The sequence below is a fragment of the Miscanthus floridulus genome, unplaced genomic scaffold, assembly GCF_019320115.1.
Source record: "Miscanthus floridulus cultivar M001 unplaced genomic scaffold, ASM1932011v1 os_2358, whole genome shotgun sequence".
NCBI classification, from domain to species: domain Eukaryota; kingdom Viridiplantae; phylum Streptophyta; class Magnoliopsida; order Poales; family Poaceae; genus Miscanthus; species Miscanthus floridulus.
Genome location: NW_027098262.1, coordinates 1 through 23,832, shown reverse-complemented (window position 1 = coordinate 23,832; position 23,832 = coordinate 1). Strand labels below are relative to the sequence as shown.

Genomic DNA, 23,832 nt, shown 5'->3' with positions numbered 1-23,832 from the left:
CCCCCGTTCGGCTTACCTTATAATCCGCACTATTCAGCTTATTTTTCAGTCAGAACAGTATTTTTCTCTCGCAACAATTCAGCTAGAACAGCGTTTTTAACCAATTCAGTCAAGTTTTAGCTAGCCGTGCCTTCTGGCTGAAGCCGCCACACGTCAGCGTGCACTGATTGAATCTCTGAAAACTCAGCGCTCGTACGAGGGCCAAGACAGTAAAAAGCTCAATCAGCCGTGATATCAACTGCCAGCTGCTTCTTTGGAACTAAGTCGTCCATCGGTGAGGTGGTGTCGTGGTGGCAAACTGACCATGGCGCCTGGCCTCCTCGCCGCCGCCGCCGCCGTGCTGGCCGCGGTGGCGTCGCTCGCGGCACACGTCGCGCTCAACTGCCCCGTGCAGCCGGTGCCGTCGACTCCGCGGCCGCCCACTCCGCCGCCCAACAACCTCCTCCAGGTTAACGAGTCGTCCGGGAAAATCCTTGCTGCTCGTCAATTGTTGTTGCCGTTTCGTGCGCGTGCGTGACGCTGACGCGCGCCGTGCTGCAGAGGCTGGAGAAGCTGGGGGAAGGGGCGCTGGACGCGCCGGAGGACGTGTACGTGGACGCGGCGGCGGGCGGGGCGGTGTACACGGCCACCAGGGACGGGTGGCTGCAGCGGATGCACCCGAACAACGGGTCCTGGGAGCGGTGGCGCTTCGTCGGCGGCACGGGGCTGCTCGGGATCACGCCGTCCGCCGACGGCACCATGCTCGTCTGCGACGCTGACAAGGTAAGCTACCTCCACAGATCGGTGTACTTTGCTAGCGTCGTTAGTTCTAGTAGGACGAATGAAAGAGAACAACTCTACGTGTTACGATCAACAGACGCATGAGACGAGCACAGAACACCTGTTTAAAAAATTGACAATACTTATTTACTATATTAGTTATTATTACTGTAACTGATTGAGCAGGGACTTTTGAGAGTCGGGGAGGAAGGAGTGACCCTTCTTGCTTCGGAGGTCGACGGCTCCACCATCAGGTTCGCATCGCATCCCAACCCAAATTCCGGACGAAATCACATCGTGCGGTGCCGCTCCGTAACTGTAAAGCCACAGCTGATTTTTCTCACCATGTGCGTGACCGTGCGCCGCCCGCCGGCCCTTCCGCCGCCAGGTTCGCGGACGCGGCGATCGAGGCCTCAGACGGCACGGTCTACTTCAGCGACGCCAGCACCAGGTTCGGCTTCGACAGGTGGTACCACGACTTCATAGAGGCCAGCGCCACCGGCCGCCTCCTCCGTTACGACCCGCGCAGCGGCGAGACGTCCGTCGTGCTCGACCGCCTCGGCTTCGCCAACGGCGTCGCCCTGCCGAGGGACGAGGCCTTCGTGGTCGTCTGCGAGTCCACCAGGTAACTGAACCTTCACTCGGATCATCATACAGTGCTCGATCGCATGAAGAACCAACCAGCTGTGGGGAAAAAAAACACACGCAGGTTCAGGTGCATGAAAGTGTGGCTGAAAGGGGAGAAGGCCGGCACGGCAGAGACGTTCGTCGACCTTCCGGGGAGTCCGGATAACATTCGTCTCGGATCAGACGGCCACTTCTGGATTGCCGTCCTCCAGGTCACTGGCTCCCGGCTCCCCCATCATCCAAACTACCGTCCTATCACAAACAGAATCACATGACAGTTTTGAGTTTCCGGTGTCCAAAATACAGCTGAGGTCGCCATGGCTGGACTTCATCGCTCGCTGGACATTCACGAAGAGAGTGGTGGCTTCGTTGCCCGGGCTCCTCGAGTGGAGCAAGGGAACGGCAAAGGGAGCCATGGTGGCTCAGGTGTCGGAGGATGGCAACATCGTCCGCGTGCTCGACGACTCCGAAGGGAAGGTGATCAATTTCGTCACATCGGTGACGGAGTTCAACGGGGACATCTTCCTCGGCAGCCTCTCGACCAACTTCGTCGGGAAACTATCTCTGGCGCAGGTGACACAGCAGGAGCAGGGAGCAGCATCTTCGTAGACGTCTGAGTTCTCCGATGCTTAGCAGCCGCAAACGGGGAACACGGGGAACGTTTACATTCCTGTTTCTGCAACATTTACGTTCTCCTAGTAAAGCATGAACATAGTTGCGATGCTTCAATGTTAATTTTATCAGAAAAGGTGCTTCAATGTTAATTAAACAGGGAAACTTTTCAATCTAGGTTATCTTTGCTTTTTATCATTGTCTATAAATTATCATTGTCAATAAATGGATCTGATGTACAGTAACCGATCATGCCAGCCCAAACAGGCGAGCATTCGGGCCGAGATATTGGTCCTTGTGTCAGGAAACGCCTTCCTCACGGGAGGAGACAGAAGAGTGGCTGAGCGTGGAAGTTAGAGACTGCGTGGAGTTGCGGATTTTGGTCTTGGCCCGTGTAGGCGCAGGGGCTCGCCCCAAGTCGTGTGTGAGGTAACGGCAGCATATAAGCGGGTTAGATTTGTTTGGAAACGGTTATGGAATAATAGAAATCTAAACCATTCCTCTCCCGGCTATCCTCTTTGCTGTATTTCTCTGTTCTTCCTCTCCTTTTTTTTTACAATTACATTGTATAATTCAGACACTCATAACTCACGTATACTCACCCCTATGAACACATGCATGCAAACTCTACCCCTATAAGCATTTTCAAAGATTGGGCCAGCAAATCCCCAAATCCATTCTGGCTGTCGTTCACTGGATTTCGGGCCAGCGAACGATCCGACTGGCAAGGCTGCAGGCACCTGCACAGTCTCCAACTACCCTAACGTCACTTTAAAAAAATAGTATATTTATTTCAAAATGCTATAATTTCAGAACGGTGTATCCATTTTTAATTCTATCTGCACCGGTGTGTTCTACGCGACGAGACGAATAAAACTAGATCTCATTTGCTTATGTTTTAAATAATTTTTTAGTAATAATTTATTTATATTAACTTATAACTTACAACTTATACATACAAGTTGTATTGAATAACTTATATATACAAGTTGTATAGAATAGCTTATGTACACAAGTTTTGTTTATAACTTTTGTATATAAGTTTTGTTTCATAACTTTTGTGTTTCTAAGTTTTAATATAAGTTATAAGTTAATTTATTCCTTTGTGTTTTAATAACTTTTGTGTTTGTAAGTTTTGACACAAGTTATAAGTTAATTCGTTCTTTTGCGTTTAATAACACTTTGTAAATAAGTTGTGTTTTTATAACTCTTGAGTTTTAAAGTTTTTTGTGTAAGTTATATGTTATAAGCCAGTACACATAAATTGCTATTAAGAAAAAAAAATCCTTCGAAACATATGCAAGTAGGGTCTAGTTTTGTGCGTCTCGTCGCGTACCAGTGCAAATGAAATTAAAAACGGATACACAATTCTGAAGTTATAGTATTTTAAAATAAATATTTTGCTTTTTTTACGCCCGCGTCAGCGCTGACGTCAGGATGCAGGAAAGATGAGCGCATGCAGGAGATGAGTGCGTGCGCAGTCGAGAACCAAAAGATAATGAAGCACACCCGCGCCATCCAAATCAGAAAATGATGGAATTATTTTTTTCTAAAAAAGAAAACATAAGCATGTCGGGAATTTGATCGCTCGGTTCAATTCCAACGAATGTTCGTCATTTAGTCTGGTTGGGCAAATCCTCAAAATTGACGAAGTGCACTTCGCTGTTGACGAGAATGTCGCCTACCGTTGAAAGCTGCTTGCTCAGATTCAGTCCATTTCTACTTACCGGATCCTCTAGTTCGTGATAAATTGGTAACATGAGCCTCTCGATTCGGGAGACCCAAATGTTTTAACCGGATTCATGTTGTTTTGCGTGCTAGAACATGCTCCGAGGCCGACCAAGCATGATGAGAAGATGATGGCGACGCTGGAGGACTTGTTCAGGCAATTCGAAGGATTCCAACCGATGATGAAGCAATCCCGTGACAAAGCTCTCGACATTGGATGCATGGTGTGGCGCGGTGGACGAATCGATGGGGCCGCTGCTCTCTAAGATCGATGACACGGCGGCGCAACTGCTTTGGCTAGAGGCTCCACCACCTCCACCCCCCTCACCGAGCAGTTGGGTCGGCCACATCGACCTCACCGCTTTCCTCACCCATCAGCACGCGCATCTGCGCCGCCGAGCGAACGACCCCATGGGCGTGGCGAATCAGCTCACCACCGGGATGCTGGTGGTGGCGTCCTCGGACCCTCGCCATGCCTGGTCAACGGTATGTCGCCTGATCCCATTCATTCCGTTGGGGTTGGCACGAGTGTAGAGGGAGATCGAGGTCTTCGTTCTCAATCTATTCCTAAGATGTAGCTTCCAAAATTTGATGGTTCTAACGCACGCTTATGGCGGGATCGATGCGAGATGTATATCGAGGTGTTCGCGGTTCATCCCGACTTGAAGACTCGTTTCGTTGCTCTCAAATTTCTAGGTCACACTGCGGTTTGGTTACAAACAGATCAGCATCAAGGTCGGTTTCAGACTTGGGACTCGACGGCAGATTTTGTCTTCAACCGCTTTGACAAGGATCAGCATCAGATACAATTGAGGCAATTGGACTCTCTGAAACAATTGGGCTCTGTAGAGGAGTATCAATACAAATGTGATGAGTTATCACATGACATTCTTCTGTATAATTCCTCTTATGATTATACTTTCTTTGTCACACGTTTTTTTTTGGGGGGGTCTGCATAGGCCCAAAATAAAGGGCGGACCTGGTGCAAGCGGTAGAGTCTTACCGCCTTTGACCAGAAGGTCCTAGGTTCGAGTCACGGTCTCCTCGCATTGCACATGCAAGGGTAAGGCTAGCCACTGACATCCTTCCCCAGATCCTGCACAGAGCGGGGTATGCCCTGCATAGGCCCAAAATGGTGCAAGCTGCTAGTGAGTTGGCTATCACGCAGCAAGTGGAGTTGAATCCGATGAAAAGCAAAAGTCTGTTTGGCAACAAGGGATTCAGTAGGTTTTAGTCAAAGCTTAGTTCTGTTGGAGATAAGCGAAAACCAATGATGAAGAAGGATGAGAGTAAGACTGCAGAACCATCTCAGCCTACTGGGCTACTGGTCCCTTGAAAAGTTTGTTGGCTCTGAAAGCTTATCGCCGAGCCAATAACCTTTTGTTTCACCTGTGGAGAGAAGTGGACAGGCAGAAACCATAAGTGCCCAACCTGATTCCTCTTCATGTTATTCAAGAGCTGTTGGAGCCTATTCAAGTTGAGCCTGATCCAGATTATACCTCTACTGAGGAGGATTCAGAAGTTACAACAGGACAGGTTGCCATGACTGTGCAGCAGACACCTTCAGATGTTAATGTCAAAAGGAAGAATAGAACTCTGAGACTGAGGCGATTCATTGGCAAGCATGAGGTGTGTATTCTGGTAGACTCTGGTAGTGCTTGAACCTTTGTTAGTTAGGACTTAGGGCCTGTACAATGCGATAGATTCTTATACGAGAGAGAATTAGCACTAGAGTTTAACCTACAATGCAAACTCTTGTCTTATAGACACTTAGCAACGGGAGAGGCCCATGTGTCAGCTTGCACAGGTGGTGTACCGCTCGGCCGAAGTGTTGCTGCTTGGTTAAGCGGCGACTCTGCTACCAAGCGCCCTCATTCCCTTCCACCGTGGAAAAATGGATCATTAACTACCCGTAAGCGCCCTACGTTGTACATGGCCTTAGGGCACTCTCAATGCAGAAACCATCATAGTTTCTATAAACATTAATTGTACTATTACCTAAGCGTTTTGTTGATGTAGCAAGGTAGTTATTGAAGAGATAGAGCAAAAATCATTGAAACTGGGTTTAAGTTAAAAACCATGTCTATACGAGAACCAATGCATGAAGGGATGTGATTGGCAGAGAATGGAGAGAGAACGTATATGATTGAATAAAAAATTGTTCTGTAGAAACTATCAATTGAGACCATGGTTTCTAAACGTAGTGTCTATGAAAATTAATATGTATAGAAACTACATGTAATTTGTAGCATTGGACTGTCCTTAGGACCGCCTCTCATATTGAACAAGACCAGAAATCATGTGATTCTTTACACTTCACAACTGTTGATGGAAGTCAGATGCTCTCAGACCAATTGATCCCACAATTGCAATGGATATGCAGGGGCATTGTTTCACTTATGATAGCAGAATATTAGCAATCAAGTTCTATGACATGATATTCGTGTAGATTGGCTCACAACCCTATGTGGATACACTCGAGAAAGAAACTGTTGAGATTCACTTATCACAAGCAAAGATTGTGTTGAGAGGAGTTAATGATGAAGCCTCCAAGTGTTCTCAGGTTTCGGCACATAAGCTGAAGGGTTTGCTTAAGAAGAAGGCTGTAACTCACAACTCAGGGCTATTTCAGCTATGTCGATCTCTCACGCTTTCCCAGCAGTTACTACGTCACAATCTCAAGCTGAGGAAGTTCAACCAGCAATTTACAAATTAAGCAGGTCATGCTCGTGCAGGCCGTTCTCACCGCTGTGCACTGCAGGAGTGCTGGGCCACATCCCTGAGACCCTGGTCCCTCACGCAGCTCTTGTCTGCTGTTGAAGTATCTTCTGTCCTGGACCAGTGCTCTTTATTGCTTGCGAATCCAGGGCAAATTGAGATATATTTTTTTTATATAATTGGAAACTGATATAGTGATATATAGGCCCCGTTCGGCTTACCTTATAATCCGCACTATTTAGCTTATTTTTCAGTCAGAACAGTGTTTTTCTCTCGCAACAATTCAGCTAGAACAGCGTTTTTAACCAATTCAGTCAAGTTTTAGCTAGGCGAACGGAGCCATAGTTTCGCTTTTTGCCTTCTGGCTGAAGCCGCCACACGTCAGCGTGCACTGATTGAATCTCTGAAAACTCAGTGCTCGTACGAGGGCCAAGACAGTAAAAAGCTCAAACAGCCGTGATATCAACTGCCAGCTGCTTCTTTGGAACTAAGTCGTCCATCGGTGAGGTGGTGTCGTGGTGGCAAACTGACCATGGCGCCTGGCCTCCTCGCCGCCGCCGCCGCCGTGCTGGCCGCGGTGGCGTCGCTCGCGGCACACGTCGCGCTCAACTGCCCCGTGCAGCCGGTGCCGTCGACTCCGCGGCCGCCCACTCCGCCGCCCAACAACCTCCTCCAGGTTAACGAGTCGTCCGGGAAAATCCTTGCTGCTCGTCAATTGTTGTTGCCGTTTCGTGCGCGTGCGTGACGCTGACGCGCGCCGTGCTGCAGAGGCTGGAGAAGCTGGGGGAAGGGGCGCTGGACGCGCCGGAGGACGTGTACGTGGACGCGGCGGCGGGCGGGGCGGTGTACACGGCCACCAGGGACGGGTGGCTGCAGCGGATGCACCCGAACAACGGGTCCTGGGAGCGGTGGCGCTTCGTCGGCGGCACGGGGCTGCTCGGGATCACGCCGTCCGCCGACGGCACCATGCTCGTCTGCGACGCTGACAAGGTAAGCTACCTCCACAGATCGGTGTACTTTGCTAGCGTCGTTAGTTCTAGTAGGACGAATAAAAGAGAACAACTCTACGTGTTACGATCAACAGACGCATGAGACGAGCACAGAACACCTGTTTAAAAAATTGACAATGCTTATTTACTATATTAGTTATTATTACTGTAACTGATTGAGCAGGGACTTTTGAGAGTCGGGGAGGAAGGAGTGACCCTTCTTGCTTCGGAGGTCGACGGCTCCACCATCAGGTTCGCATCGCATCCCAACCCAAATTCCGGACGAAATCACATCGTGCGGTGCCGCTCCGTAACTGTAAAGCCACAGCTGATTTTTCTCACCATGTGCGTGACCGTGCGCCGCCCGCCGGCCCTTCCGCCGCCAGGTTCGCGGACGCGGCGATCGAGGCCTCAGACGGCACGGTCTACTTCAGCGACGCCAGCACCAGGTTCGGCTTCGACAGGTGGTACCACGACTTCATAGAGGCCAGCGCCACCGGCCGCCTCCTCCGTTACGACCCGCGCAGCGGCGAGACGTCCGTCGTGCTCGACCGCCTCGGCTTCGCCAACGGCGTCGCCCTGCCGAGGGACGAGGCCTTCGTGGTCGTCTGCGAGTCCACCAGGTAACTGAACCTTCACTCGGATCATCATACAGTGCTCGATCGCATGAAGAACCAACCAGCTGTGGGGAAAAAAACACACGCAGGTTCAGGTGCATGAAAGTGTGGCTGAAAGGGGAGAAGGCCGGCACGGCAGAGACGTTCGTCGACCTTCCGGGGAGTCCGGATAACATTCGTCTCGGATCAGACGGCCACTTCTGGATTGCCGTCCTCCAGGTCACTGGCTCCCGGCTCCCCCATCATCCAAACTACCGTCCTATCACAAACAGAATCACATGACAGTTTTGAGTTTCCGGTGTCCAAAATACAGCTGAGGTCGCCATGGCTGGACTTCATCGCTCGCTGGACATTCACGAAGAGAGTGGTGGCTTCGTTGCCCGGGCTCCTCGAGTGGAGCAAGGGAACGGCAAAGGGAGCCATGGTGGCTCAGGTGTCGGAGGATGGCAACATCGTCCGCGTGCTCGACGACTCCGAAGGGAAGGTGATCAACTTCGTCACATCGGTGACGGAGTTCAACGGGGACATCTTCCTCGGCAGCCTCTCGACCAACTTCGTCGGGAAACTATCTCTGGCGCAGGTGACACAGCAGGAGCAGGGAGCAGCATCTTCGTAGACGTCTGAGTTCTCCGATGCTTAGCAGCCGCAAACGGGGAACACGGGGAACGTTTACATTCCTGTTTCTGCAACATTTACGTTCTCCTAGTAAAGCATGAACATAGTTGCGATGCTTCAATGTTAATTTTATCAGAAAAGGTGCTTCAATGTTAATTAAACAGGGGAACTTTTCAATCTAGGTTATCTTTGCTTTTTATCATTGTCTATAAATTATCATTGTCAATAAATGGATCTGATGTACAGTAACCGATCGTGCCAGCCCAAACAGGCGAGCATTCGGGCCGAGATATTGGTCCTTGTGTCAGGAAACGCCTTCCTCACGGGAGGAGACAGAAGAGTGGCTGAGCGTGGAAGTTAGAGACTGCGTGGAGTTGCGGATTTTGGTCTTGGCCCGTGTAGGCGCAGGGGCTCGCCCCAAGTCGTGTGTGAGGTAACGGCAGCATATAAGCGGGTTAGATTTGTTTGGAAACGGTTATGGAATAATAGAAATCTAAACCATTCCTCTCCCGGCTATCCTCTTTGCTGTATTTCTCTGTTCTTCCTCTCCTTTTTTTTTACAATTACATTGTATAATTCAGACACTCATAACTCACGTACACTCACCCCTATGAACACATGCATACAAACTCTACCCCTATAAGCATTTTCAAAGATTGGGCCAGCAAATCCCCAAATCCATTCTGGCTGTCGTTCACTGGATTTCAGGCCAGCGAACGATCCGACTGGCAAGGCTGCAGGCACCTGCACAGTCTCCAACTACCCTAACGTCACTTTAAAAAAATAGTATATTTATTTCAAAATGCTATAATTTCAGAACGGTGTATCCATTTTTAATTCTATCTGCACCGGTGTGTTCTACGCGACGAGACGAATAAAACTAGATCTCATTTGCTTATGTTTTAAATAATTTTTTAGTAATAATTTATTTATATTAACTTATAACTTACAACTTATACATACAAGTTGTATTGAATAACTTATATATACAAGTTGTATAGAATAGCTTATGTACACAAGTTTTGTTTATAACTTTTGTATATAAGTTTTGTTTCATAACTTTTGTGTTTCTAAGTTTTAATATAAGTTATAAGTTAATTTATTCCTTTGTGTTTTAATAACTTTTGTGTTTGTAAGTTTTGACACAAGTTATAAGTTAATTCGTTCTTTTGCGTTTAATAACACTTTGTAAATAAGTTGTGTTTTTATAACTCTTGAGTTTTAAAGTTTTTTGCGTAAGTTATATGTTATAAGCCAGTACACATAAATTGCTATTAAGAAAAAAAATCCTTCGAAACATATGCAAGTAGGGTCTAGTTTTGTGCGTCTCGTCGCGTACCAGTGCAAATGAAATTAAAAACGGATACACAATTCTGAAGTTATAGTATTTTAAAATAAATATTTTGCTTTTTTTACGCCCGCGTCAGCGCTGACGTCAGGATGCAGGAAAGATGAGCGCATGCAGGAGATGAGTGCGTGCGCAGTCGAGAACCAAAAGATAATGAAGCACACCCGCGCCATCCAAATCAGAAAATGATGGAATTATTTTTTTCTAAAAAAGAAAACATAAGCATGTCGGGAATTTGATCGCTCGGTTCAATTCCAACGAATGTTCGTCATTTAGTCTGGTTGGGCAAATCCTCAAAATTGACGAAGTGCACTTCGCTGTTGACGAGAATGTCGCCTACCGTTGAAAGCTGCTTGCTCAGATTCAGTCCATTTCTACTTACCGGATCCTCTAGTTCATGATAAATTGGTAACATGAGCCTCTCGATTCGGGAGACCCAAATGTTTTAACCGGATTCATGTTGTTTTGCGTGCTAGAACATGCTCCGAGGCCGACCAAGCATGATGAGAAGATGATGGCGACGCTGGAGGACTTGTTCAGGCAATTCGAAGGATTTCAACCGATGATGAAGCAATCCCGTGACAAAGCTCTCGACATTGGATGCATGGTGTGGCGCGGTGGACGAATCGATGGGGCCGCTGCTCTCTAAGATCGATGACACGGCGGCGCAACTGCTTTGGCTAGAGGCTCCACCACCTCCACCCCCCTCACCGAGCAGTTGGGTCGGCCACATCGACCTCACCGCTTTCCTCACCCATCAGCACGCGCATCTGCGCCGCCGAGCGAACGACCCCATGGGCGTGGTGAATCAGCTCACCACAGGGATGCTGGTGGTGGCGTCCTCGGACCCTCGCCATGCCTGGTCAACGGTATGTGTCGCCTGATCCCATTCATTCCGTTGGGGTTGGCACGAGTGTAGAGGGAGATCGAGGTCTTCGTTCTCAATCTATTCCTAAGATGTAGCTTCCAAAATTTGATGGTTCTAACGCACGCTTATGGCGGGATCGATGTGAGATGTATATCGAGGTGTTCGCGGTTCATCCCGACTTGAAGACTCGTTTCGTTGCTCTCAAATTTCTAGGTCACACTGCGGTTTGGTTACAAACAGATCAGCATCAAGGTCGGTTTTAGACTTGGGACTCGACGGCAGATTTTGTCTTCAACCGCTTTGACAAGGATCAGCATCAGATACAATTGAGGCAATTGGACTCTCTAAAACAATTGGGCTCTGTAGAGGAGTATCAATACAAATGTGATGAGTTATCACATGGCATTCTTCTGTATAATTCCTCTTATGATTATACTTTCTTTGTCACACGTTTTTTTTGGGGGGTCTGCATAGGCCCAAAATAAAGGGCGGACCTGGTGCAAGCGGTAGAGTCTTACCGCCTTTGACCAGAAGGTCCTAGGTTCGAGTCACGGTCTCCTCGCATTGCACATGCAAGGGTAAGGCTGGCCACTGACATCCTTCCCCAGATCCTGCACAGAGCGGGGTATGCCCTGCATAGGCCCAAAATGGTGCAAGCTGCTAGTGAGTTGGCTATCACGCAGCAAGTGGAGTTGAATCCGATGAAAAGCAAAAGTCTGTTTGGCAACAAGGGATTCAGTAGGTTTTAGTCAAAGCTTAGTTCTGTTGGAGATAAGCGAAAACCAATGATGAAGAAGGATGAGAGTAAGACTGCAGAACCATCTCAGCCTACTGGGCTACTGGTCCCTTGAAAAGTTTGTTGGCTCTGAAAGCTTATCGCCAAGCCAATAACCTTTTGTTTCACCTGTGGAGAGAAGTGGACAGGCAGAAACCATAAGTGCCCAACCTGATTCCTCTTCATGTTATTCAAGAGCTGTTGGAGCCTATTCAAGTTGAGCCTGATCCAGATTATACCTCTACTGAGGAGGATTCAGAAGTTACAACAGGACAGGTTGCCATGACTGTGCAGCAGACACCTTCAGATGTTAATGTCAAAAGGAAGAATAGAACTCTGAGACTGAGGCGATTCATTGGCAAGCATGAGGTGTGTATTCTGGTAGACTCTGGTAGTGCTTGAACCTTTGTTAGTTAGGACTTAGGGCCTGTACAATGCGATAGATTCTTATACGAGAGAGAATTAGCACTAGAGTTTAACCTACAATGCAAACTCTTGTCTTATAGACACTTAGCAACGGGAGAGGCCCATGTGTCAGCTTGCACAGGTGGTGTACCGCTCGGCCGAAGTGTTGCTGCTTGGTTAAGCGGCGACTCTGCTACCAAGCGCCCTCATTCCCTTCCACCGTGGAAAAATGGATCATTAACTACCCGTAAGCGCCCTACGTTGTACATGGCCTTAGGGCACTCTCAATGCAGAAACCATCATAGTTTCTATAAACATTAATTGTACTGTTACCTAAGCGTTTTGTTGATGTAGCAAGGTAGTTATTGAAGAGATAGAGCAAAAATCATTGAAACTGGGTTTAAGTTAAAAACCATGTCTATACGAGAACCAATGCATGAAGGGATGTGATTGGCAGAGAATGGAGAGAGAACGTATATGATTGAATAAAAAATTGTTCTGTAGAAACTATCAATTGAGACCATGGTTTCTAAACGTAGTGTCTATGAAAATTAATATGTATAGAAACTACATGTAATTTGTAGCATTGGACTGTCCTTAGGACCGCCTCTCATATTGAACAAGACCAGAAATCATGTGATTCTTTACACTTCACAACTGTTGATGGAAGTCAGATGCTCTCAGACCAATTGATCCCACAATTGCAATGGATATGCAGGGGCATTGTTTCACTTATGATAGCAGAATATTAGCAATCAAGTTCTATGACATGATATTCGTGTAGATTGGCTCACAACCCTATGTGGATACACTCGAGAAAGAAACTGTTGAGATTCACTTATCACAAGCAAAGATTGTGTTGAGAGGAGTTAATGATGAAGCCTCCAAGTGTTCTCAGGTTTCGGCACATAAGCTGAAGGGTTTGCTTAAGAAGAAGGCTGTAACTCACAACTCAGGGCTATTTCAGCTATGTCGATCTCTCACGCTTTCCCAGCAGTTACTACGTCACAATCTCAAGCTGAGGAAGTTCAACCAGCAATTTACAAATTAAGCAGGTCATGCTCGTGCAGGCCGTTCTCACCGCTGTGCACTGCAGGAGTGCTAGGCCACATCCCTGAGACCCTGGTCCCTCACGCAGCTCTTGTCTGCTGTTGAAGTATCTTCTGTCCTGGACCAGTGCTCTTTATTGCTTGCGAATCCAGGGCAAATTGAGATATATTTTTTATATATAATTGGAAACTGATATAGTGATATACAGGCCCGTTCGGCTTACCTTATAATCCGCACTATTCAGCTTATTTTTTCAGTCGGAACAGTATTTTTCTCTCGCAATAATTCAGCCAGAACAGCGTTTTTAACCAATTCGGCCAAGTTTCAGCAAGCCAAACGGGGCCATAGTTTCGCTTTTTGCCTTCTGGCTGAAGCCGCCACACGTCAGCGTGCACTGATTGAATCTCTGAAAACTCAGCACTCGTACGAGGGCCAAGATAGTAAAAAGCTCAAACAGCCGTGATATCAACTGCCAGCTGCTTCTTTGGAACTAAGTCGTCCATTGGTGAGGTGGTGTCGTGGTGGCAAACTGACCATGGCGCCTGGCCTCGCTCGCCGTGAGCCGACCAAGGAGAGTACCAACACCTGAGTGTCTGCCTGCTACGACAGCCTCTCGGGAGTTTGAAGCACCAGTGGCGGACACCGGTTCCCCGACGATGCCTGCTCAATGGACGACTGACTTATCTCTGATGTCGCCAGTGCAGGGGTCGCCACAGCTCACGCCACCACGGGCGGGAGCACCCAGCGACGCAGAGGGTTGCACCACCCCCAGCGACGCGACGCCCACACCACGTGAAGCTGCCCGACGTCTCGCACGATTCACTAAGGAGGAGCAGCTCGAGCGAATGCCGCCATTAATCGCCAGCTCACCCAGGCAGAAGGTGGCGACCATGAGGCAACTCATGCCAAAACGGAGCATACGGATTGCCGCTCAGCCGCTGGCGCACATTCCGATCTCCAAGTGGGGCGAGGTGCTCCTCATGCGGAGGATGGGATTTACACCGCCGGTAGGTCCAATCTCATCCGCGTCCAAGGGAGCTTACGACGAGTTTTTCGCAAGGAACTGGATGTCGAGCGAAGTGGAAGCACTGGACGCGCTGTTCCCGACAAGCAATACTACGACTGGTACAAGACTCTTCTCGGATGACAGAGCAGAGTCGCGCGGTCGCTAGCAGAGACGCACAGCTCCGTAGGTTACTGCACTGCTCGTAGTTCAGTTGTTACTTTTATGTAATATCGAAGTTTGAAACAATCTACTAGGATGGTCCAGTCACAACTGTAAGACCTCCTAGGGCGCTCCTTAGAAGCGTGTCGTATGTATGGTTAAACTCTCCTTCTTCTTAATTACAATGATACGCAAATCTTTTGCGTATTCGAGAAAAAAAACCATGGCGCCTGGCCTCCTCCTCGCTGCCGCCGACGTGCTGGTCGCGGTGGTGTCGCTCGCGGCACACGTCGCGCTCAACTGCCCCGTGCAGCCGGTGCCGTCGACTCCACGGCCGCCCACTCCGCCGCCCAACAACCTCCTCCAGGTTAACGAGTCGTTCGGGAAAATCCTTGCTGCTCATCAATTGTTGTTGCCGTTTCGTACGCGTGTGTGACGCTGACGCGCGCCATGCTGCAGAGGCTGGAGAAGCTAGGGGAAGGGGCGCTGGACGCGCCGGAGGATGTGTACGTGGACGCGGCGGCGGGCGGGGCGGTCTACACGGCCACCAGGGACAAATGGCTGCAGCGGATGCACCCAAACAACGGCTCCTAGGAGCGGTGGCGCTTCATCGGCGGCACGGGGCTGCTCGGGGTCGCGCCGTCCGCCGATGGCACCATGCTCGTCTGCGAACATTTGTCACGATGAACAGCCTACAGCAGCATGAAAACATGTACGGAACATCGATTAAAAAATGGCAATATTTGTTTATTATTGTATGTATAATTTGTATGTAACTGATTGAGCATGGACTTTTGAGAGTCGGGGAGGAAGGACTGACCCTTCTTGCTTCGGAGGTCGACAGCTCCACCATCAGGTTCGCATCCCTACCCAAATTTCAAACAAAATCGCACCCTGCGGTGGCACCGCTGACCGTTCTCTCGCGCCCGCGCCGCCCGCTGGCCAGCACCACTACACCAGGTTCACAGACACGGTGATCGAGGCCTCCGATGGCACGGTCTACTTCAGCGATGTCAGCACTAGGTTCTGTTAGGATTGATTTCATCCGACTTAGTCCAACGACTGAGTCAGACCTCTTGACCGTGTCCTGATTGGGGACACACAACCGACCACTGGTCGGCGGGCCCCTATCACACAACGCTATAAGAAGGAGGTGGGGGCCGGGGCGCTAGACACGAGGTTCGACGCCGCCTGTAACCCACCAAGAAACCCTAGAAGGCCTCATCCGATCACGGGCGAGCTGCAGTGACGGGAAGCACCGTCGGACGCGTCACCGTCCTCTGGACTCCGCCGCGCCTATGCTACTACGACACCGGCGACCACGTCGCTGTGACGCCATGGCCGCAACTACCCTAGGGCAATGTACACCACCAAGTTTCCCGTCTAAGTCAAGATTATCCCTTGATCTACGTTTTAGATGTACAATGATCCTATCAATGGTACCAGAGCTAGTCCATCTAGTGTGTAGATTGCGTGTTGGGGTAGAAAAGAAGAACGATTTCAGAAAGAAAATAAACAGTGGGTTCGGGTTTGGCCGAACCCTAACCCTAATCCCCAATCGGCAAAGAATCGAGAAGAACACAGCAAGATTCAAAGACAGAAGAGGGAAAGGGGAAAGGGGAAGAGCGAGGATGGCGGCTTACCTAACGGAACCCTAACCCTAATCGGGTGAAGCACAGAGAAGAGAAAGGGTGTCGGTTTTTGGAAAGGATCTCAAAGCCGACCCCTAATCCGTGAAATCATCTCGGGGGAGAAGAACAGTCTAACCCTAACCCTAGAAAATCTTCACCCAAGAAATAGATCGAACGGAGGAGAAGAGGACCTAATGGACTCTTCTGCCGCGTGTCACCACCGCCGTCGCGTGGGTTGTCTCCTATCAGCGCGCAGGAAGGAGCTCCGCCACCGCCTCATCGGTGAGCGGGGAGCAGCCAAGCCACCACTGCTCCTAGGGCTTGCGCGAGCTCCAGCCAAGGGCGCCACCGCTAGTTCGCTCAACGGCGGCACGCTCACCCGCGTGAGGAGCGCGCGCGCCGGCGAGGAGGCCGGCAACGGCGCCATGCTCGCTCGGTCGCCGCTGCTGCTTGTTGCACTGAGAGTTGCTGCGCGAGAGAGAGCGAATAGAGAGAGGCAGGAGACGAAAATGAGATTAGGGATTTGGGAATGAGCCGCGACCGAGGTTTTTGTTCCCGCGATATTGACGCCTAGGCGTCGGATGGAAACCAGTGGCAGAGATCGTCTAGGCCGGCAGCTGGCCCAGGCGGAGTGGTGCAGCAGCGCGCGCTGTGGGTCGAATTCCTTGCCCAGGCCCAGGTTGCGGCCTGGGCACGGGGGAGGGCGGCTCGCACGATCGGCGTGGGCCGTTTTCGCTGAACAGGCCGCACGCTGCTGCGCTGTAGAGCTGGGCCGCGTACTGTTTTCCAAAGGCCGGGCCAAATGAATAGTTGCTAATGTTTTAAGCTTTTATTTATTTTTCAGAAACAATTTTGACAATTTCATAAGCAAATTTCGATGAATTTTTTGTCAAGTTTTGAATCTCTGTCAAAATTTGAACCAACGGGATAATTTTTCAGAGAGTAGATGAGTAAAATAAAATGCTTCTGAAAAGTAGATAAAGAATTTTTCATGTTTCCGCTGTAAAGTTTAATGTTGATTATCTTCTAATTAAATTTAAACCAACGGGAGAATTTAATTTGAAGAGCAGTTGTATTTAGTAAATTATAATTATGTTGATCCTCTGATTAAATTAGAACCAACGAGAAAATTTAATTAGAGGAGTAGTCTGTTTTTTGTTTATGTAAGATTATGGTGTTGTCATTTTCTGACCAACGTTGATGATGACAATATCATAACGAATTTAAGTAAGAATGTATTCCATTATTAAGTTTCCGCTGCAATGAAATTAATTATCTTCTAATTAAATTCAAACTAATAGAAGAATTTAATTTTAAAGAGTAGTTATATGGATTTTAAGTTAATTTATGAGTTTTATGCATTAATTATATTTTCTGTCCAACGGTGATGTAGAATTGATGTAGAAGGATATTGTATATTTTATTTTAACCGACGAGATCACTCGGCTGCATGCCAACGAGTTGTAATGCTAGGTTATGTGAATGAAAAGGCTTGAGTCAAGCTAGTTCGAGACAATCTTTGTTAGTTTACTAATTTTCTGATTAAATTAAAATCAACGGGAAGATTTAATTGAAAAATAAAGTATAAGTGAATATTTTAGTCGTCATTACTAAGTTATCATATAGATGTATCCCGCATGGGGAGAAGTTTTGGCATAGTAATTATGCTAGTCCATTCAACATGGCGGGAAAAGTTTTGTGATGATTCACATGTTTGTATCGCATATGGCGAGAGAAGTTTGGGTAGCTCTTATGTTGTTCAAGTATTGACCGTGGCATAATAAAAATGCATTGTCATGGTCAACACTAATCAAAGGATAAGAAAAAGATGCAAGTGTGACTTGCAAAAGTACAACTAATGAAAGTCCTCGTTGAGTTGTTGAAGTAAAATAAGGAAAGTGTACTCCTAAATGGATCAATAAATAACTTTATTTACATAACATAATCATGTGAATGAAGTAAGTTATAAGTGTTTTCTCGTTTACAGGCTTTCTGAATAGTTATCGAAATTATGGCAGTAAAGTTCATGCCATATTTCGAGGGGAAGAAAAATATAAAGACCAATTAAGAAAGATACTCTTCATTAAGAGTGAGATAAAGATTAATTAAGATGAATGTGACCGTTGGAGGAATACAACGGTTACAACAATAATACCCCTAAGCAGAGAAATAGCTAAATTCCTGGATTTTTTTTAAAGTTCTAACATGAAAATAGCGTAGTCAGTCTCAAAGATGTTAAGGTGATCCTTAAAGCGCCATATGAGATTTTAACAGATTAAACACAAAATAAGATATTTGAAGATACACTATCTTTAGAAAGATGGAAAGATCTGGGGGGGCATGGTATATAGAGGTATGTAGAGATCTAAGACTTGAAGAGAAGAGGGACTGTGTGCCTACTTCAGTGACTCAGGAGCAATAAGTTTCTCAATGCCTGCTAATGTTATATGACCAATACAATATCTGTTGTTAGCTCTTCGAAGAATATGAATAATGTAAATAAGGATCTTGTTATACAAGAACCAGTAGAATCAATCGTCTCTTGGCAATGAAGAGCAACAACAGCCCCATATGAAAGTGCCAGTAGATGAGGCCCTAGAAGGTCTCAAAGAATTAGTAAATCAGTTTTTTCTGATGACTGCAGTCTATGTTAGTAAAAAAATTCAAATAAAGGGTGATCCTACCTCATTTGAAGAAGCCATGAGAAGCGTTTAGTCGTTTAAATGGCAAGAAGCTATGAAAGTTGAAATGAATTCGATGAATACCAACGATGTTTGGGATTTAGAAGTAATTCCTAATGGAGCCAAAACAGTAGGCTATTAAATGGGTCCACAAGACAAATTATGACTCCAAAGGGAATATAGAAAGATATAAATCACGACTTGTAGCAATATGCTTTACGCAAAGAGAATGAATAGATTACATTGAGAGTTTTCTCTCCAGTCTTATGTAAGGATTCTTTTAGAATCATAATGGTGTTAATGGCACATTATGATTTAGAGTTACATCAGATGAATGTAAAGACGACATTCCTTAATAGGGATTTGTATGAAAACATTTATATGGCACAACCCAAAGATTTTGTCTTGGAAGAAAACAAGAACATAAGGGATGCCGCCTGTAGAAATCTATTTATTAGGTTAAAAGTAAGTCTCTAGACAATAGTATTTGAAGTTGATGAAATGATAAGAAACTTTGGGTTTTAAAGAAAATGAGAAGAACAATAACGTTTATGCAAAGCTCAAGAATAGAAAATTCACTTTCAACATCTTGTGAATAGATGACATTCTACTCATTAGTAGTGATGTTAATTTATCATTGGAGAAGAAGTTTTGTCCTCAAGTTTCAATGTGAATGATTTTGATGAAGCGTCATTGGTTCGAGGAATCAAAATTCACTGAGATAGGAAAAAATGGGGTATTAGAATTATCTCAAAGGCATACTTAGAAAAGATTCTAAAGAAGTAAAGTATGCATGTGATTAAACCTACGTCTGCTCCTATAGTCAAGGGTAATAGATTTAGGAACTCTAAGTGTTCTAGAAACCTATATGAGGTCGATCAAATGAACATGGTTCCATATGCTTCAGTCATTGGAAGCTTGATGAGTGTACAAGTATAAGTAAGAACTTATCCTGACGTAGTTTATGTATCCGGAATATTTTGGAAAAAGTCCAGCCCAGATATAAATCACTGGAATTGAGTTGAGAATGTCTTGCAATTTTGTAAAGTATTATAGGCCTCATGCTGAGTAAGAAAGAATAAGAACTCTCAAATAAGTTGAGGATATAAAAGTTAAGTCTTGGCGAGATGTATAGTGAAATCCACAACAGTTGCTAACACTTGTAGTTGGAGCATTATTGTGGAAAAGCTCCAAAGAAATAGTTGTGGTGTCATCAGTGATGCAAACCATAGTACAGCTTGTCATGAGACTTAAGGAACAGGCAAAAGGAGGTTAAAGGAAAGTTGTACCCGGATTTGACAATGGTAGACAACAACAATAACCATTTAAAGTAAGTTAACTCCTAAAACAACAAGTCAAGTGTTCTGCCAAACACATTGACACTAAAGTATATGTTGTAAAGGAGAAAATCCAGAATCATTTTGAAAGCATTGGGCACATAAGTACCGAGTAAGTACTTGTGGATCCGCTTGCCAAAGGCTAACCACCCAGTGCGTTCAGAGAACACACAGTCGACATGGGTTTATGGAAAAGTCTATGATTTCTGGATACTAAGGACCTAGTTGAGTATCTGTTTCAAAACAGAGAGGTGCGTTGTAACTGTTTAATCTAATGGCAACAGACCGTGACGATGAGGCACGCTCTATGCACTGATCTGTGATGGAATGGGAACAAGATAAAGTAAGTAAGTTAAGTTTAAGTTATAAGGTGAGATTAAGGGGGAGAATGTTAGGATTGATCTCATCCGACTCAGTCCAACAACTGAGTTAAACCCCTTGACCGTGTCCTGATCGGGGACACACAACCGACCACTGGTCGGCGGGCCCCTGTCACACAGCGCTATAAGAAGGCGGTGGGGGCCGGACGCTAGACACGAGGTTTGATGCCGCTAGTAACCCACCAAAGAAACCCTAGAAGGCCCCATCCGATTGCGGGCGTGCTGCAGTGGCGGGAAGCACTGCTGGACGCGTCATCGTTCTCTGAACTCTGCCGCGCCTACGCTACTACGACACCGGCGGCCACGTCGCTGCGACGTCATGGCCGCAACTGCCCTAGGGCACTGTACACCACCAAATTTTCCGTCCAAAGTCGAGATTATCCCCTGATATACTATCAGGTTCGGCTTCGACAGGTGGTTCTACGACTTCTTAGAGTCCCGCGCCACCGGCCACCTCCTGCGGTACGACCCGCGCAACGGTGAGACGTCCGTCGTGCTCGACCGCCTCAGTTGCGCCAACGGCGTCGCCCTGCCAAGGGAGTAAGGGACGAGACGTGTGTGGTCGTCTGCGAGACGTGGAGGTAACTGAGCCTTCACCCGGACCATACAGTACGCGTAACATATGGAGAACCAACCAACTATGGAGAAAAAAACATGCAGGTTCAGTTGCACGAAAGTGTGGCTTGAAGGGGAGAAAGCCGGCAAGGCAGAGACGTTCGTCGACCTTCCGGGAGCTCCAGATAACATTCGTCTCGGGTCAGACGGCCATTTCTGGATTGCCCTCCACGTCAGCCTTCCAGCCACTGGCTCCCGCCTCCTCGCATCATCCATGCCTAACTTGCTAACAGCATCACCTGACAGTTTTGAGTTTCTGGTGTCCAAAATGCAGCTGAGTTCGCCATGGCTGGACTTCATCACGCGCTGGACCTTCACGAAGAGAGTGGTGGCCTCGTTCCCCGTGCTCCTCAAGTGGAGCAAGGCAACGATCAAGGGTGCCATGGTGGCTCAGGTGTCGGAGGATGGCAACATCGTCCGCGTGCTTGACGACTCCGAAGGGAAGGTGATCAACTCCGTCACATCGGTGACGGAGTTCAACGGGGACATCTTCCTCAGCAGCCTCTCGACCAACTTCGTCGGAAAATTATCTCTGGCGCAGGTGACACAGCAGGAGCAGGGAGCAGTGTCTTCGTAGACAGACATTCGAGTTCTCCATGTCAGTTTATACCGGAATAAACTGGGGAACATTTAGGTCTAGACACACTTTTTACTCCTTAAGCGTTTCATAAGCTGCAGAACATTTCGGTCTAGACAGACATATACGGCTCTGATGTACAGTAATCGGCTCCCCGTTAAGATTTCATAAGCTGTAGAAGATTCAGAAGACTAGTAGCTGAGAAACTGTTTGGCCTTTAGCTCTGCTTTGCGTGGGTTGATGGCTTTCATGTGCTCATCGATTTCAGCTTCTGTCAGCACTCTGAAAGTTGGATCATCCGTCCTGACTACCCCAACCTAGAACAGTGATTACTTGTTATATATGCTTGCATTGTTCAGAGCATGATGATGGACGAGGACGAATATGACAGCATATCAACAGAAGTTAAAATGATTAAGTACCTCGATTTCTGTGGCTTTGAGGTCCTCCTTCAGGGCGAACTGCAATGCTGATATTGCCATCTGGAAATGAGAGGAGAAGAATAAATCAAAATTGGACTGAACCACCAAGTCAGGAAACTGATCACTGTGCTATGAGAATAAAGGCCAAATCAGCTCACAGAAAGATGCATTAACACTATCGAGTCCAACATGCTTTCACAAATTAATATGCAAACTAGGTTCCAAGTCACAATCCATTAAACTGTAAACAAGTTTCTGAAGCAAGTGTAGAAGAAAAAAAAACAAAGTGGCATTCAGTAGTTTATTACAATATAATAATAAGTCTCCAGGTACAGTTCTATTGAACTTACTACATGATTCCGGAAAGCAATCTATAACAGTAAAAAAAACACCCAAAGGTTCAGCAAGTGTTTTTAGATTACTTGGGTTTTATTTGATTTTTTAATAGCATGTGTAGATAACCAACAAAATGGAACTCCTGATTTTTTATAATAATGTTCACCAGAGATCTTACAGTGTTATTGTTATAGATCTCACTACTACTTGTCTTAAAGAACATTTATTACTGCAATTGTAAGAACCATGCTGTATAAAATGCATGCTGTCGTCGTAACTCGCAATTTCACAAGAACAGACCAAATAGCTAACACCCTCCTGTATTATGCGTTTACAGGAATCAATATGATATTAAAAAACATGTAAAAAACATCTCAAATAAAAACGTTTGCTCAAGCTAATTTAAAAAGACACCAGGAAGATGGTCATGGACAGTAAATCACATGATTCCTGTCTCTATTCATCCACAGGAGGTCTTGCATACCTTCATCGAGTTTGCTCTCAACAAATAAAAACACACGCACCTCAATGGTTTCCTGAAATGTTAGTGAAGGATTGTTCTTCATTTTCTTCTCAAGAAGTTGGCAGCCTCCCTATCTCTTTGGCCAGCACTTGCTGCCTGAAAAGAATGCATGGGAGAAGTCATGTCTTTCTGATACAGAATGTATTCCAAATTGATGCATGTAAAATGGGATGATATAAGTTTATCCATCGAGAATGTTTATCGAGGTTATAAACAAAAGAATTTTTTTACAGAATTTATAAATAAACACTGTCCTATCTGCAGACGTGAAAATCATCCAAAAGAGAAATAGCTTGCATTGTGACTTTATGAGTTTGATGAACCAAGGAAGTCAGTGAGTAGCTCAAATTTCCTTGAATAATAAATACCTTGTGACCGAAGAAAATACCCAGCAGGATCACATGTAAAGAGCTGTGGAGTTTCTTTCTCATCATCAATGCCCCAAAAATCATAGCAACTGCATGGGAGAGTACAAGGGCGGTCTAAGGGCTCTAAGTATTAAAGATATATAACAGAAGAATAGTAAAACATGGCTGCAGGTTCCACCACTCCACATTTTATTGTGGGGAAGGAACACCACCCTCAAATATGTAAATCTCATTGCACTAACCAACTCCAGAAGGTCTCTTGGAACCATACTGGGTCCAGATCTGTGCTCTGTCTGCAATCCTGTGAAGAACAAGCATATGCAGTTGGTTACATGCAGAAGATCCCTGTTTAAATACAGAAGTATGCCAGGTTATTGAAAAAAATCGTGTTTATATATAAATTATCATTAATGAAAGAAAACATTATACATAGTAAATATATAAACATAGTTTTGGTTTGTGACGACCCATGACTCTCTGTACTTTACGGTGTTTGAAATTCACAGGCCCCACTTAATTTCTTTCCTTCAACTTAATGTGCAGGATCAACAGATAGACAAAACATATGCATAAATCAGGATAAATGCCTTCGAGAGGATATCTCAGTGTCCTCTCATACATCCAACACGAGACTGAACATGAGTGAGATTTAACTAATGATGCAGATAGAATTATTTTCATGTTAG

The 23,832-nt window shown here is 46.4% G+C and overlaps 2 protein-coding genes and 2 pseudogenes across 2 annotated transcripts; 3 read left to right on the top strand and 1 right to left on the bottom strand.

Annotated features, from left to right (window-relative positions):
• The first annotated feature begins 258 nt into the window (after positions 1–258).
• On the top strand, positions 259–1,995 carry LOC136534896 (protein STRICTOSIDINE SYNTHASE-LIKE 4-like). Its single transcript, XM_066527258.1, has 6 exons — positions 259–448; positions 541–762; positions 946–1,013; positions 1,148–1,384; positions 1,469–1,598; positions 1,693–1,995. Exons 1-6 carry the CDS (start codon positions 305–307, stop codon positions 1,993–1,995), a joined length of 1,104 nt encoding a protein of 367 aa, XP_066383355.1. The 5' UTR covers positions 259–304.
• A 4,935-nt stretch (positions 1,996–6,930) lies between these two features.
• On the top strand, positions 6,931–8,914 carry LOC136534895 (protein STRICTOSIDINE SYNTHASE-LIKE 4-like). The gene is made up of 6 exons (XM_066527257.1): positions 6,931–7,120; positions 7,213–7,434; positions 7,618–7,685; positions 7,820–8,056; positions 8,140–8,269; positions 8,364–8,914. Exons 1-6 carry the CDS (start codon positions 6,977–6,979, stop codon positions 8,664–8,666), a joined length of 1,104 nt encoding a protein of 367 aa, XP_066383354.1. The 5' UTR covers positions 6,931–6,976; the 3' UTR covers positions 8,667–8,914.
• Positions 8,915–14,499: 5,585 nt separating this feature from the next.
• On the top strand, positions 14,500–21,703 carry LOC136534894 (protein STRICTOSIDINE SYNTHASE-LIKE 4-like; annotated as a pseudogene).
• LOC136534898 (proteasome subunit alpha type-6-like) lies at positions 21,679–23,491 on the bottom strand (annotated as a pseudogene).
• Positions 23,492–23,832: the final 341 nt, after the last annotated feature.

Coding starts and splice junctions, on each gene's coding strand:
- LOC136534896 (XM_066527258.1), top strand. CDS start 305: ATGGCGCCTGGCCTCCTCGCCGCCGCCGCCGCCGTGCTGGCCGCGGTG. Junction 449..540: donor CGCCCAACAACCTCCTCCAG/GTTAACGAGTCG, acceptor GCCGTGCTGCAG/AGGCTGGAGAAGCTGGGGGA. Junction 1,599..1,692: donor TCTGGATTGCCGTCCTCCAG/GTCACTGGCTCC, acceptor TCCAAAATACAG/CTGAGGTCGCCATGGCTGGA.
- LOC136534895 (XM_066527257.1), top strand. CDS start 6,977: ATGGCGCCTGGCCTCCTCGCCGCCGCCGCCGCCGTGCTGGCCGCGGTG. Junction 7,686..7,819: donor GTCGACGGCTCCACCATCAG/GTTCGCATCGCA, acceptor TTCCGCCGCCAG/GTTCGCGGACGCGGCGATCG. Junction 8,270..8,363: donor TCTGGATTGCCGTCCTCCAG/GTCACTGGCTCC, acceptor TCCAAAATACAG/CTGAGGTCGCCATGGCTGGA.